The sequence below is a fragment of the Balaenoptera ricei genome, chromosome 1 (genome assembly GCF_028023285.1).
Source record: "Balaenoptera ricei isolate mBalRic1 chromosome 1, mBalRic1.hap2, whole genome shotgun sequence".
Taxonomy (NCBI): domain Eukaryota; kingdom Metazoa; phylum Chordata; class Mammalia; order Artiodactyla; family Balaenopteridae; genus Balaenoptera; species Balaenoptera ricei.
The window spans coordinates 65,412,469-65,426,640 of NC_082639.1; the positions used below are offsets into that span (position 1 = coordinate 65,412,469).

Sequence of the window (14,172 nt, forward strand, 5' to 3'; positions counted from 1 at the left end):
AGGAAATCAAAAAATACCTAGAGACAAATGATGATGAAAACACGATGATCCAAAACCTATGGGATGCAGCAAAAGCAGTTCTAAGAGGGAAGTTTATAGCAATACAATCCTAATTCAAGAAACAACAAACATCTCAAATAAACAATCTAACCTTACACCTAAAGAAACTAGAGAAAGAAGAACAAACAAAACCCAAAGTTAGTACAAGGAAAGAAATCATCAAGATGAGAGCAGAAATAAATGAAATAGAAACAAAGAAAACAGTAGCAAAGATCAATAAAACTAAAAGCTGGTTCTTTGAGAAGATAAACAAAACTGATAAACCATTAGCCAGACTCATTAAGAAAAGGAGGGAGAGGACTCAAATCAATAAAATTAGAAATGAAAAAGGAGAAGTTACAACAGACAATGCAGTAATACAAAGCATCCTAAGAGACTACTGCAAGCAACTCTATGCCAATAAAATGGACAACCTGGAAGAAATGGACAAATTCTTAGAAAGGTATAACCTTCCAAGATTGAACCAGGAAGAAACAGAAAATATGAACAGACCAATCACAAGTAATGAAATTGAAACTGTGATTAAAAATCTTCCAACAAACAAAAGTCAAGGACCAGATGGCTTCACAGGTGAATTCTATCAAACATTTAGAGAAGAGCTAACACCCATCCTTCTCAAACTCTTCCAAAAAACTGCAGAGGAAGGAACACTCCCAAACTCATTCTATGAGGCCACCATCACCCTGATACCAAAACCACAAAAAGATACTACAAAAAAAGAAAATTACAGACCAGTATCACTGATGAATATAGATGCAAAAATCCTCAACAGAATACTAGCAAACACGATCCAACAACACATTAAAAGGATCATACACCATGATCAAGTGGGATTTATCCCAGGGAGGCAAGGATTCTTCAGTATATGCAAATCAATCAATGTGATACACCATATTAACAAACTGAAGAAGAAAAACCATATGATCATCTCAATAGATGGCAGAAAAAGCTTTTGACAAAATTCAACACACATTTATGATAAAAATGCTCCAGAAAGTGGGCATAGAGGGAACCTACCTCAACATAATAAAGGCCATATATGACAAATCCAGAGCAAACATCATTCTCAATGGTGAAAAACTGAAAGCATTTTCTCTAAGATCAGGAACAAGACAAGGATATCCACTCTCACCACTATTATTCAACATAGTTTTGGAAGTCCTAACCATGGCAATCAGAGAAGAAAGAGAAATAAAAGGAATACAAATTGGAAAAGAAGGAGTAAAACTGTCACTGTTTGCAGATGACATGATACTATACATAGAGAATCCTAAAGATGCTACCAGAAAACTACTAGAGTTAATCAATGAATTTGGTAAAGTTGCAGGATACAAAATTAATGCACAGAAATTTCCTGCATTCCTATACACTAATGATAAAAAATCTGAAAGAGAAATTAAGGAAACACTCCCATTTACCATTGCAACAAAAAGAATAAAATACCTAGGAATAAACCTACCTAGGGAGACAAAAGACCTGTATGTAGAAAACTATAAGACAATGATGAAAGAAATTAAAGATGGTACAAACAGATGGAGAGCTATACCATGTTCTTGGATTGAAAGAATCAATATTGTGAAAATGACTATACTACCCAAAGCAATCTACAGATTCAATGCAATCCCTATCAAATTACCAATGGCATTTTTTACAGAACTAGATCAAAAAATTTTAAAATTTGTATGAAGACAAAAAAGACCCCAAATAGCCAAAGCAGTCTTGAGGGGAAAAAACGGAGCTGGAGGAATCAGACTCTCTGACTTCAGACTATACTACAAAGCTACAGTAATCAAGACAATATGGTACTGGCACAAAAACAGAAATATAGATCAATGGAACAGGATAGAGAGCCCAGAGATAAACCCACACACCTATGGTCAACTAATCTATGACAAAGGAGGCAAGGATATACAATGGAGAAAAGACAGTCTCTTCAATAAGTGGTGCTAGGAAAACTGGACAACTACATGTAAAAGAATGAAATTAGAACACTCCCTAACACCATACAGAAAAATAAACTCAAAATGGATTCAAGACCTAAATGTAAGACTGGACACTATAAAACTATTAGAGGAAAACACAGGAATAACACTCTTTGACATAAATCACAGCAACATCTTTTTTGATCCACCTCCTAGAGTAATGGAAATATAAACAAAAATAAACAAATGGGACCTAAGGAAACTTAAAAAGCTTTTGCACAGCAAAGGAAACTACAAACAAGATGAAAAGACAATCCTCAGAATGGGAGAAAGTATTTGCAAACGAATCAACGGATGAAGGATTAATCTCCAAAATATATAAAGAGCTCATGCAGCTCAACTTTAAAAACACAAACAACCCAATCCAAAAATGGGCAGAAGACCTAAATAGACATTTCTCCAAAGAAGACATACAGATGGCCAAGAAGCACATGAAAAGCTGCTCAACATCACTAATTATTAGAGAAGTGCAAATCAGAACTACAAGGAGGTATCACCTCACACCAGTTAGAATGGGCATCATCTGAAAATCTACACAACAAATGCTGGAGAGGGTGTGGAGAAAGGGGAACCCTCTTGCACTGTTGGTGGGAATGTAAATTGATACAGCCACTATGGAGAACAGTATGGAGTTTCCTTAAAAAACTAAAAACAGAATTACCATATGACCCAGTAATCCCACCTCTGGGCATATACCCAGAGAAAACCATAATTCAAAAAGACACATGCATCCCAATGTTCACTGCAGCACTATTTACAATAGCCAGGACATGGAAGCAATCTAAATGCCCATCAACAGATGAATGGATAAAGAAGATGTGGTACATATATACAATGGAATATTACTCAGCCATAAAAAGGTATGAAATTGGGTCATTTCTAGAGACGTGGATGGATCTAGAGACTGTCATACAGAGTGAAGTAAGTCAGAAAGAGAAAAATAAATATCATATGTTAATGCATACATGTGGAACCTAGAAAAATGGTACAGATGAATCAGTTTGCAGGGCAGAAATTAAGACACCGATGTAAAGAACAAACGTATGGACACTAAGTGAGGAAAGTGGTGGGGGGGGGGCGGGTGGTGGTGTGATGAATTGGGAGATTGGGATTGACATATATACACTAATATGTATAAAATGGATAACTAATAAGAACCTGCTGTATAAAAAAATAAATAAAAGAAAATTCAAAAAAAAAGAAAGAAAGAAAGGATTGATGAATTCAAAGACAAGGCAGTGCGATTCATCCAATTAGAGGAAGAAAAATTAAAGAGAATGTACTTTATACACGTTACAGAGGTCCCAGGAGAAGAAAGAGAAAGGGGCTGAAAATATATTCAAAGAAATAACGATTGAAAACTTCCCTAACCTGGAGAAACAAAGAGACATCCAGATCCAGAAAGCCCAAAGAATATCAATGTAAAGAGATCCATACTGACTCACATAAAATTAATTTTCAAAAGTTAAAAGGTGGGTAAATGCAGGAGGAGAAAAGCAACTTCTTATATACAAAGGAATCCCCATAATACTATAAGCAGATTTTTCAGCAGGCCAGAATGAAGTAGAATGGTATGTTAAAAGTGCTGAAAGAAAAATCTGCTGACCAAGAAACTCTATGTGGCAAAGTTGTCCTTCAGAATTGAAGGAGAGGTAAAAGTTTTCCAGACAAACAGAAGCTAAAAGTTTATCACCAGTAGACCAGCCTTACAAGAAATGTTAAAGGGATTTCTTTAAGCTGAAACAAAAGGATGCTTATTGGTAACATAAAAATATATGAAAGTATAAAACTCACAGTAAAGGTAAATATACACTTAAATTCAGAATACTCTAAAATTGTAATGGTGGTAGGTAAATAACTTAGAACTACAGTATAAAGGTTAAAGACAAAGTATTAAAAAGAACTATAACTACATAACTTGTTAATGGATACACAATATAAAAAGATGTAAATTGTGACATCAAAAACATTGTAGTATAAAATGTGTGTGTGTGGGTATAAAACATAGAGCTTTTGTATGCATTTGTAGTTAAGTTGCTATCAGCTTAAAACACATTGTTATAACTATAAAATATTTTATGTAAGCCTCATGATAACCACAAAGCAAAAACCTATAGTAGATACAAGAAAGGAATCAAAACATACCACTACAGAAAATCATCAAATCACAAAGGAAGAGAGGAAGAGAGAAACAAAAACTATAAAACAGCCAGAAAATAGTTAACAAGATAGAAACAGTAAGTCCATAGCTATCAATAATTACAATTAATTGTAAATGGACTAAATTCTCCAATCAAAAGATATAGAGTGGCTGAATGAATTTTTTTTTAAAAGACTTAAATATATGCTACCTACAAGAGTCTCATTTCACCTTTAAAGACATACTTAGACTGCAAGTGAAGGATTAGAAAAAGATTTTGCAGGCAAATGGAAACTAAAAGAAATCAGGTGTACCTATGCTTATATTAGTCAAAATAGACTTTAAGCCAAAAGATGAAACAACACAAAAAGGTCATTATACAATGAAAAAAGAGTCTATTTATCAAGGGGATATAAAAATTATAAATATTTATGCACCCAACATTGGAGCACCTAAATATATAAAGCAAATATAAACAGATATGAAGGAAGAAATAAATAGCAATATAATAATAGTAGGGAATTTCAAAATTTCACTTTCAACAATGGATAGATCATCCAGACAGAAAAGCATTGGACTTAACTACACATTAGACTAGAAGGACTTAACAGACATTTACAGTACATTCCATCCAACCACAGCAGAGTACACATTCTTCTCAAGTACACGTGGGACATTTTCCAGGATAGATCATATGTTAGGTCACAAAACAAGACTTAAGAAATGTAAGAAGTGTGAAATAATATCAAGCATCTTTTCCAAACACAGTGGTATGAAACTAGATATCAATTACAAGAAGAAAACTGGAAAATTCAACGTGTGGCGATTAAACAACATGCCACTGAACAACCAACAGGTCAAAGAATAAATCAAAAGGGAAATCAAAGAGTACCTTGAGACTAAAGAAAATGCAAACACAACATACCAAAATGTATGGAATGTAGCAAAGCAGTTCTAAGAGGGAAGTCCATAGCAATAAACACCTAAGTTAAGAAGAAAGATCTCAAACAACCTAACTTTTCACCTCAAGGAATTAGAAAGAAAAAAAAGAAGAAACTAAGTACAAAGATAATAGGAGGATGGAAATAGTAAAGATCAGAGTGGAAATAAATGAAATAGAGACTTAAAAATAGGAAAGATAAGTGAAAGTACCAGCTGTTTTTTTGAAACATAAAATTGACAAACGTTTCACTAGACTAATTGAGAGAAAAGGAGAGAAGACTTAAATTCAGAAATGAAAGAGGGGACATTACAACTGATACCACACAAATACGAAGGATCATAAGAGACTGCTAGGAACAGTCTTACACCAACAAATGGGACTACCTAGAAGAAATGGATAAATTCCTAGAAACATAGAACCTACCAAACTGAATCATGAAGAAATAGAAAATCTGAACAGATCAATTACTAGTCAAGATTTTGAATCAGTAATCAAAAACCTCCCAACGAAGAAAAGTCCAGGATCAAATGGCTTCACTTGTGAAATTCTACCAAACATTTGAAGAAGAATTAATACCAATTCTTCTCAAACTCTTTCAAACAACAGAAATGGAGAGAACATTTCCAAACACATTTTATGAGGCCAGCATGACCCTGATACCAAAGCCAGACAAGGACACTGCAAGAAAAGAAAATTACAGGCCAATATCCCTGATGAACATAAATGCAAAAATCCTCAGCAAAATATTAGCAAATTCAATTCAATACTAGATTAAAAGAATCATATACCAAGATGAAGTAGGATTTATTCCAGGGATGCAAGTATGATTTAACATATGCAAATCAATAAATGTGATGTTCCACATTAACAAAATGAAGGAGGAAATCGTGATTATCTCAATAGATGCAGAAAAATTACTTGACAAAATTCAACCTCCTTTAGTAATAAAAACTCTCAATAAACTGGTTATAGAAGGCCTTAATATAATCAAGACCATATGTGACAAGCCCACAGCTAACATCATACTCATTGGTGAAAAGCCAAAAGCTTTTCCTCTAAGATTAGGAGCAAGACAAGGATGCCTACTCTTGCCACTTTTTTCTTTTTCTTTTTTCTTTTTTTTGGCCACTTTTTTTCAATTTGGTACTTGGAAGTCCTAGCCAGAGCAATTAGACAAGTAAAAGAAATAAAAGGTATCCAAATCAGAAAGCAAGAAGTAAGACTGTCTCTGTTTGCAGATCACATGATATCATATATAGAAAACCCTATAATGTCCACCAAAAAAATATTAGAGCTAGTACATGAAATCAGTAAAGTTTCAGGAAATAAAATCAATATACAAAAATCAGTTGTCTTTCTATACACCAACAACTAACTATTGGAAAGAGAAATCAAGAGTAAAATTTCATTTACAATTTCATGAAAACAATAAAATACCTAGGAATAAATTTAAATGAGGAGGAGAATTATTGGGTTGACGAAAAGTTTGTTCTGGTTTTGCCATGTTATGGAAAAACCCAAATGAACTTTTTGGCCAACCCAATATTTATGCATTGAAAACTGTGAGCTGTAGACAAAAGAAATTGAAAAAACAAATAAGTGGCAAATATTCCATGTTCACGGATTGGAAGAATTAATGTTGTTAAAATGTTCGTAGTACTCAAAGTGATCTACAAAATTTCATGCAATCCCTATCAAAATTTCAATGTCATTTTTCACAGAAATAGAAAAACCAATCCTAAAATTTGTATAAAACCACAAAAGATCCAAATAATCAAAGCAATCAAGAAAGAATAACAAAGCTAAAGGCATTACACTTCCTGATTTCAAACTCTATTACAAAGCTATAGTAATCAAAACAGTATGGTATCAGTATGAAAACAGACACATAGATGAATGGAAGAGAATAGAGAGCCCAGAAATAGCCCATGCAATATGGTGAATTAATTTTTGACAAAGGAGTCAAGAATATATAATGGGGAAAGGATAGTCTCTTTAATAAATGGTGCTGGGAAAACTAGACATCTACATGCAAAAGAGTGAAATTGGACCTTTATCTTACACCATACACAATAATCAATTCAAAATGGATTAAAGACTTGAAAGTAAAACCTGAAACCTAGAAGATTTTATAGTTGTAAGCTCCTTGACATTGGTCTTGGCAATGATTTTTTGGATTTCACACCAAAAGCAAAGGCAACAAAAGCAAAAATAAACAAGTGAGACTACATCAAACTAAAAAGCTTCTGCACAGCAAAGGAAACCATCAACAAATGAAAAGGTGACCTACTGAATGGGAGAAAATATTTGCAAACCACATATGTGATAAGGAGTTAATATCCAAAATATACAAGGAACTTATAGAACTCAACAGCAAAAAACACACAAATAACCCAATAAAAAATGGGCAAAGAACCTGAATAGACATTGTTTCAAAGAAGACATAAAAATGGCCAATAGGTGCATGAAAAGTGCTCAACATTATTTTCAGAGATATACAAATCGAAACCTCAGTGAGATATCACCTCATACCTGTTAGGATATCTCTTATCAAAAAGACAAGAGATAACAAGTGTTGGTAAGGATGAAGAGAAAAGGGAATCCTTGTACACTGTTGGTAGGAATGTGAATTGATTACTCCATTGTGGAAAACAGTACGGAGGTTACTCAAGAAATTAAAAATAGAACTACTATATGATCCAGCAATTCTAATTCTGTATATATAATTGGAGGAAACAAAATCCCTATCTTGAAGAGATATTTGTACTCCAATGTTCACTGCAGCATTATTTATAGTATCTAATGTATGGAAACAACGTAAGTGTCATTAAATGGATCAATGGATAAATTACCTTATATATACACAATGGAATATTATTCAGCCTTAAAAAGAAAGAAATCCTGCTTTTGCAATAACATGGATGAACCTGAAGGGCATTATGCTAAGTGAAATAAGCCACACAAAAACAAATATGCATGGTATTGCTCATACGTGGGGAAAAAATGTTGAATGCATATAAATAGAATAGAATGGTGGTTGCCACATGCTCGGAGTGGAAGAAATTGGGAGAGGCTGGTAAAAGGGTACAAACTTTCAGCTATAAGATGAATAAGATATTAGGATCTAATGTAGAACATGGTGAGTATAGTTGAGTATACTGTATTGTATAATTGAAATTTGCTAAGAGAGTAGAACTTAAGCATTCTCACCAAAAAAGGAAAAAAAAAAAAGAAATACACGAGTTGGACAGATGTGTCCCACCTTAAATGCGGGAATCCTTTCACAATGTATATGTGTATTAAATCATCATGTTGTACACTTTAAAAATATTACAATTTTATTTGTCAATTATACCTCAGTAAAGCTGAAAAAAATTTACTTAATTTAAAAAATCCTTTGCCCATGTTGAAATAGGTTGTTTGTTTATTGTTGAGTTGTAGGAGTTATTTATATATTCTAAATATTAGTTGCTTATCTGATATATGACTTGCAAATATTTCCTCCCATTCTGTGGGTTGTCTTTTCACTCTCTTGATAGTGTCCTTTGATGCACAGACATTTTTTTTTTGATGAATTCTAATTTATCTGTTTTTTTCTTTTGTTACCTGTATTTCTGGTGTCATATTGTCATTAAAATGATCATTAAAATAATGAAATCATCATTAAATCCAATGTCAAGAAGATTTCTTCCTTTGCTTTCTTCTAAGGCTTTTATAGTTTTAGCGTTTATGTTTAAGTCTTTGATCCATTTTGAATTAATTTATGTATATGGTGTAAAGTAAGGGTCCAACTTCATTCTTTTGAATGTAGATATCCAGTTTTCCTAGTAACATTAGCTGAAAAAAACTCTCCTTCCCCCACTGAATAGTCTTATATGTGAGCATTTATTTTAGGGCTCTCTATTCTTTTCCAGGTCTATATGTCTGTCCTTATACCAGTGCCACACTGTTTTGATTACTGTAGGTTTGTATTAAGTTTTGAAATCAGGAAATGTGAGTGTTCCAACTTGGTTGTTCTGTTTCAAGATTATTTTGATAATTAATAATAAAATCTTTTAAAGTACAACCCAAGCAGAGTTTATGTGTTTGTAAACTGTATGTGTCATGTATGAAGATTTATGCCAATGGCCACATTTATATTTTAAGCCTGACCTGTCCTGAGCTCTAGACTTGGAACTGCCTGACATCTCCACCATGCTTCTCAATATTAACACGTCAAAAACACAGTTTTAAATCTCTTCTTTGAAATTTCATTCTACTGGTTTCCATATCTTAGTAAATAGCATCACACACTTTTACTCTATTTTACCACTGCTCCTCTCCCCACCCCCCACCATATTCCATCCCTCAACAAGTCCTATTGGCTTTTCCTTCCAAACATCTGCCCAATCTGACCACATCCATCCTTATTACTGTGTCCAAGTTACAGTCATTATGTCCCCCGCAACCCCCTGACCCAATCTATTCTATTCACAGAAGTCAGGAAGTCTGAGAAAAGATGAATTCTGGAATCTTACCTTTAAGACGTTTGTCCAAGTATTCTAGGATTAATCTAAACATTTGAACTACTGCAAGAATTAAAGATCCAAATGCTAGGGATCCTGTGTGATATCTGGGCAGATAAAATGAGAATAAAAGTTAAAATATTTTTACTATTAACTAAAAGGATGTTAGTTAATTTTTATTGGTAAAAGGGATCTGCAGAAGGATTGATAGGAAAGAGCTTCTTATACTCTCTTATTCAGATTGACAAAGGTCTCCATAGAGGATTTTAAACCATATACATCCATTTTGTACTTCATCTACAAAAATAATACCAATAGCCTGTCATCTTATGATGATTTTATGTTTGAGCTGAGCAATGAAGAAACACAAACAAGTTAGTCCTTGATCTTTAATTTGGTGCCCTCCCCTACTTCTTCTCTCCAGTAACCTTTTAGAAGGATATTGGCCTGGGTAGGGATTATAAAACTGTGGCTATAAAACCAGACAAAGCCAGTGGACATCTATGAATCTTGAATTATACCTTTGACCTCAAGTACTTTGGCACTTGAATTATAAGCACAAGATTGAGTTATAAGCACACTAAACATAACTGGGAAGATAGGTGGAGGTTTCAGTGTGAAACTTACCTTATGGCTCGTCCAAATGCAGTAAAAAGTGGATATGGTGGGATGTCATCAGGTTTTTTCAAGGCCCAGTAATAAGAAGCAAAGGCACCAGCAAGGGCACACTGACCCAATGCAATGACAAAATTTATAAGCCAGAGAAAGATAAATAGATTGAATATCTGGAAGGTAGTGATATATTGATGGTACAGGCTCTTTCCACCATAGAAAGCAAAATGACACTGAGCCCCAGGGCAAGCTTTGGCAATTTCAGTTGTATTAAAAATCTGCACTCAGGAAAAAAAAAAACAAAACACAAATAATATAATATTAAGTGCTATTCCAAGATAATACCTTCCTTGCCTTCTCTTGTGTGGCCCCCAATTGCATATCTTGCTTTGTTCCTATTAGCTTCTGCTGTTATTTCTATTTTCTATAACATCACTTTATACAATTCTTTAATGAGCTCTGGAAAGTACCTCATTTTTCCATCGTATGTTCATCAGTCTGCCTCCACTATAATTTCACATTTATTAGTGTTGTTGTTGACTGTGCCTGCTTCTTAGGTGTATGACAGGACAAGTGAGCTCAGGAAATAGCAGTGCTTTCTCTATATTCTGCCTACCGTTTTCAGTGCTCTCCTGCTAACACCTGACCCACCCTCCCCTTCTCTACAGTGATCCTCATCAATGCACATGGTCTCTATTTCAGGATGATTCCTACCACTACTGCTAGATGAAATACAGTAGAGTTCTGTATTGAAATAAATAAAAGAGTTTCTTTTACTTACCTCTGGATTACAGGTTTTATTTTCATGTTTACATTGCCCCTCTGGCGCTGTGACTTTGTATATAGGTACCCCTGATGTAGCCAAGTAACTGAGTGAACTCTATTAAGGATAAATTATTTGCTGGTAGATTGAAAGTAAATGGACAAGAAAGTAATGCAAATAACTCGAAAGTCCACTGAAAGATTAATTTGAAAAAACTAATCTTTTAATAATTCATTCATTTTCAGACCCAGAGTAATATAACGTGGGTCAGCTGCACTGAGTGGCCCCTTAAAAACAGTGAAATATAAAAAGAGATTTTTTTTACATATTGCAAAGGAGGAGTACCACATGTGAAGACAAAATAAAACAAAATGTACCATGTGACCTATCTGAGGGGAAATTCAATTGGTACACTGAAACATTTTTAGAGCTTAGCAATCATAATCTCCATCATCATCATCACCATCATCATCATCATCTCAATTATATCTTTAGGATGTTCCTAGTCTTTCCCGGATGGAAACAGACACAAACTCCTAGCTCCTGAATAGTAGTGTGTACCTGAGGTTTGAAGGGGTCAATTACCGAAGGATACACTGCTATCACAGCCCAGTAGGAAATGCAGATTGAGAGGAAAATGAAAGTTAAAACTGGATAAATTAAGGTAGTAGGGATGTATCCAATGGCTCTAAAATAAAACAAATAGTTGAAACTGAAAATGATCCAGTTATAATTTCTCAATTAAAATTTTATCTGTTAGAACTAGAAATAAGCCTTTGACTGAATTCATTCTAAGAACAGTGGTAATAACCATCAGCTCTTTTTTGCTGGTGTATACTTAGTTGGTTTTAAAATTTTATTTATTCATGTTTAGCAAGTTAGAGGCATTCTTCCAATGCTCATGTTTGATTCCTGCCAAAAGTTCCCCAAACCTTCTCCTCTTTGGTTATTTCTATCTGACGCATAAATATTTGATGCATTATAATCATGGTATTTCTCCCTTTTCCTTAGACTTTTAAAATTAGAGAGGACCTTGAAGATCATCTGATCAAATGTGAGAATCCATCCCTAATTTAAGCATCCCTTCTGAACTATCTTCAAAACATGTTCATTAGTCTCTGGTAATCTCATTGAGTGAAAGGAACTTACTTTTATATGACACAGCTTATTCTATTTTCTTAACAACCAAACTATTAGAAAGTTCTTCCTTATCTGCCTGCATGTAATTCACATCCACTACCTTCTGGAGAAGAAATGACCACCTTTTCCATACAGCAACCCTTCAAGTAACTCATTATTCTTTTATTCTCCAGGGTAGTAATTCTTTTGATATTTCCTCCTAAGATATGGTTTCTAAAATATTCATATCCTAGTTGCCCTATAATCTTTTCAGCATATGATACTGAATTAACCCTATGCTGTTTGATATAGCCACTGAGAACTATGATGGAACTATTTCCACTCTTAATGCATTGACACATTTTAGATTCATTTTTGTATTTGTTACCTTCTCCACCTCACTATTTGGGCTATGCTATTCTCTCTTTTCCCCAGACACTGCTGTTGAGTGAATTATTGGGCATCCCTATGTTTACCCTGTATTCTCAAGCCCATTTATTCCAGCTCTTATTTTCCCTTGAAAAAAATTATTAACCAGTCACAGTAGTAATTGCCCTTTAACATACACACACACACATTTAGAGGCATAGCAGTGGGATAAATGAATTGTACAATATCATATTATTTAAGAAATAACCCAGCAAATCAGTAGTTTTCAGTGGCTAATGATAGGGCTTCAGTTATTGTGGGAAGGAGAGAGTTTAATTTAACAAACTGCTTGTTAACTATTTCAAACACTGGCTTTAGGTGGCACTATTATTATTATAGATGATGATTTTGTTAAAACAATCCTTAAAGACTATTTAAAATAATTTTGTCCTTGGTCATTAACACCTCAGTTTCCATCGTTCTAAACAGAGAACATGTTACTTTGTAGTAACCCTTTCCTTGCTGTTTCCATGCATTATTCAAAAGTTTTAAGTATTATCCTCAAGTGACCTTTTGGAATAGTTTAGAAACTGTAGGTGTTATTACCTCACAACATGAATTTTATGAAAAATTGTGTTTATTCTGTAGCATTTTAAAATACAAATGGCTCTGGGTATAAAATGTTCCTGAATTGAGAGCTGTAGATACAAAACGTATAGTCTGGTAGTGCTAGGACCAATTATTCTGTCTACTGGCAAATTTTGTTACTTATACAAAACTAGCAAGAGCACATAATTGACTTTATAGAGTTATGGTGATTTAAAGTTCTGCAAATGATCTCAACCATTAATATTAACATATGACTCAGTATGGGAATAATATAACATAACTAACTTTTATATAGCACTTTCTCACTTACTTTCACATAAGTTATCCTCCTAACATATATTTGGTGTTAAAAAAAAAAAGTGCTAGTGCATAGAATACACGGGTTTTAGCTTTATTTTACCCTATGATAATTGAGGTTTGGGGATTTTGAAAGATTTGTTAGCATGAAGTTTTTAATATGTGGCAGAGTCTGAACTTGAACAAGTCTTCTTGAATGGAAGGCAGATTTAACAAGCCATCTTAAAGGGAAAATAGTCTGGGGCATCTACAAATAAGCAGTGACCAATATGACTGATTGATATACAGTATATGAGTTTCTCCATCAAGGCCTTACTTGCTCCCCTCCTTCAGCAGGGCAATGGAGATGCGGATTCGGTCCCTGAGGAAGATCAGCATGAGGATGATGAACACTTCAAGGATGCAGAGTATTATCACTTTAAACAGGGAAAAAAAAAAAAAAATAGTGTACGATGCAAATCAATCCAAAAAGCAAACTTTCTCTGCAAAAGTTAGGACTGATCTTCATGATTATTTCTGCCAATTCTGACACTTCATAATTTAAGCAGTGCTACCTCTCCAAAAATGCCAGTTTTAGAAATTCGCTTTCAAAACCTCCCAGAAACGCTTTAAAAAATCTAGATTAAAACTTTTAGCTGGAGTTTAAACAACTCAGTTGGACAGGCTTCATTTTATCTATGGAAACATTTCACACCATTGGTAGAAATGAGAAAACAGGCATGGAAGGAAGGAAGGGCTGCTTTAGGCAACTCTATTTTAGATGTTTTCACTTT

General features: G+C 34.0%; 1 protein-coding gene across 1 annotated transcript in view; it reads right to left on the reverse strand.

Annotated features, from left to right (window-relative positions):
- Positions 1–14,172, reverse strand: part of SLC44A5 (solute carrier family 44 member 5) — a 352,752-nt gene that overhangs the window by 16,071 nt on the left and 322,509 nt on the right. The window contains exons 12-16 of the mRNA XM_059899408.1: positions 13,716–13,815; positions 11,601–11,693; positions 11,024–11,111; positions 10,258–10,520; positions 9,643–9,737 (exon numbers count right to left, since the gene is read on the reverse strand). Of these exons, the coding sequence (XP_059755391.1) occupies positions 9,643–9,737; positions 10,258–10,520; positions 11,024–11,111; positions 11,601–11,693; positions 13,716–13,815 (639 nt within the window). The remainder of the gene's footprint in view (positions 1–9,642; positions 9,738–10,257; positions 10,521–11,023; positions 11,112–11,600; positions 11,694–13,715; positions 13,816–14,172) is intronic.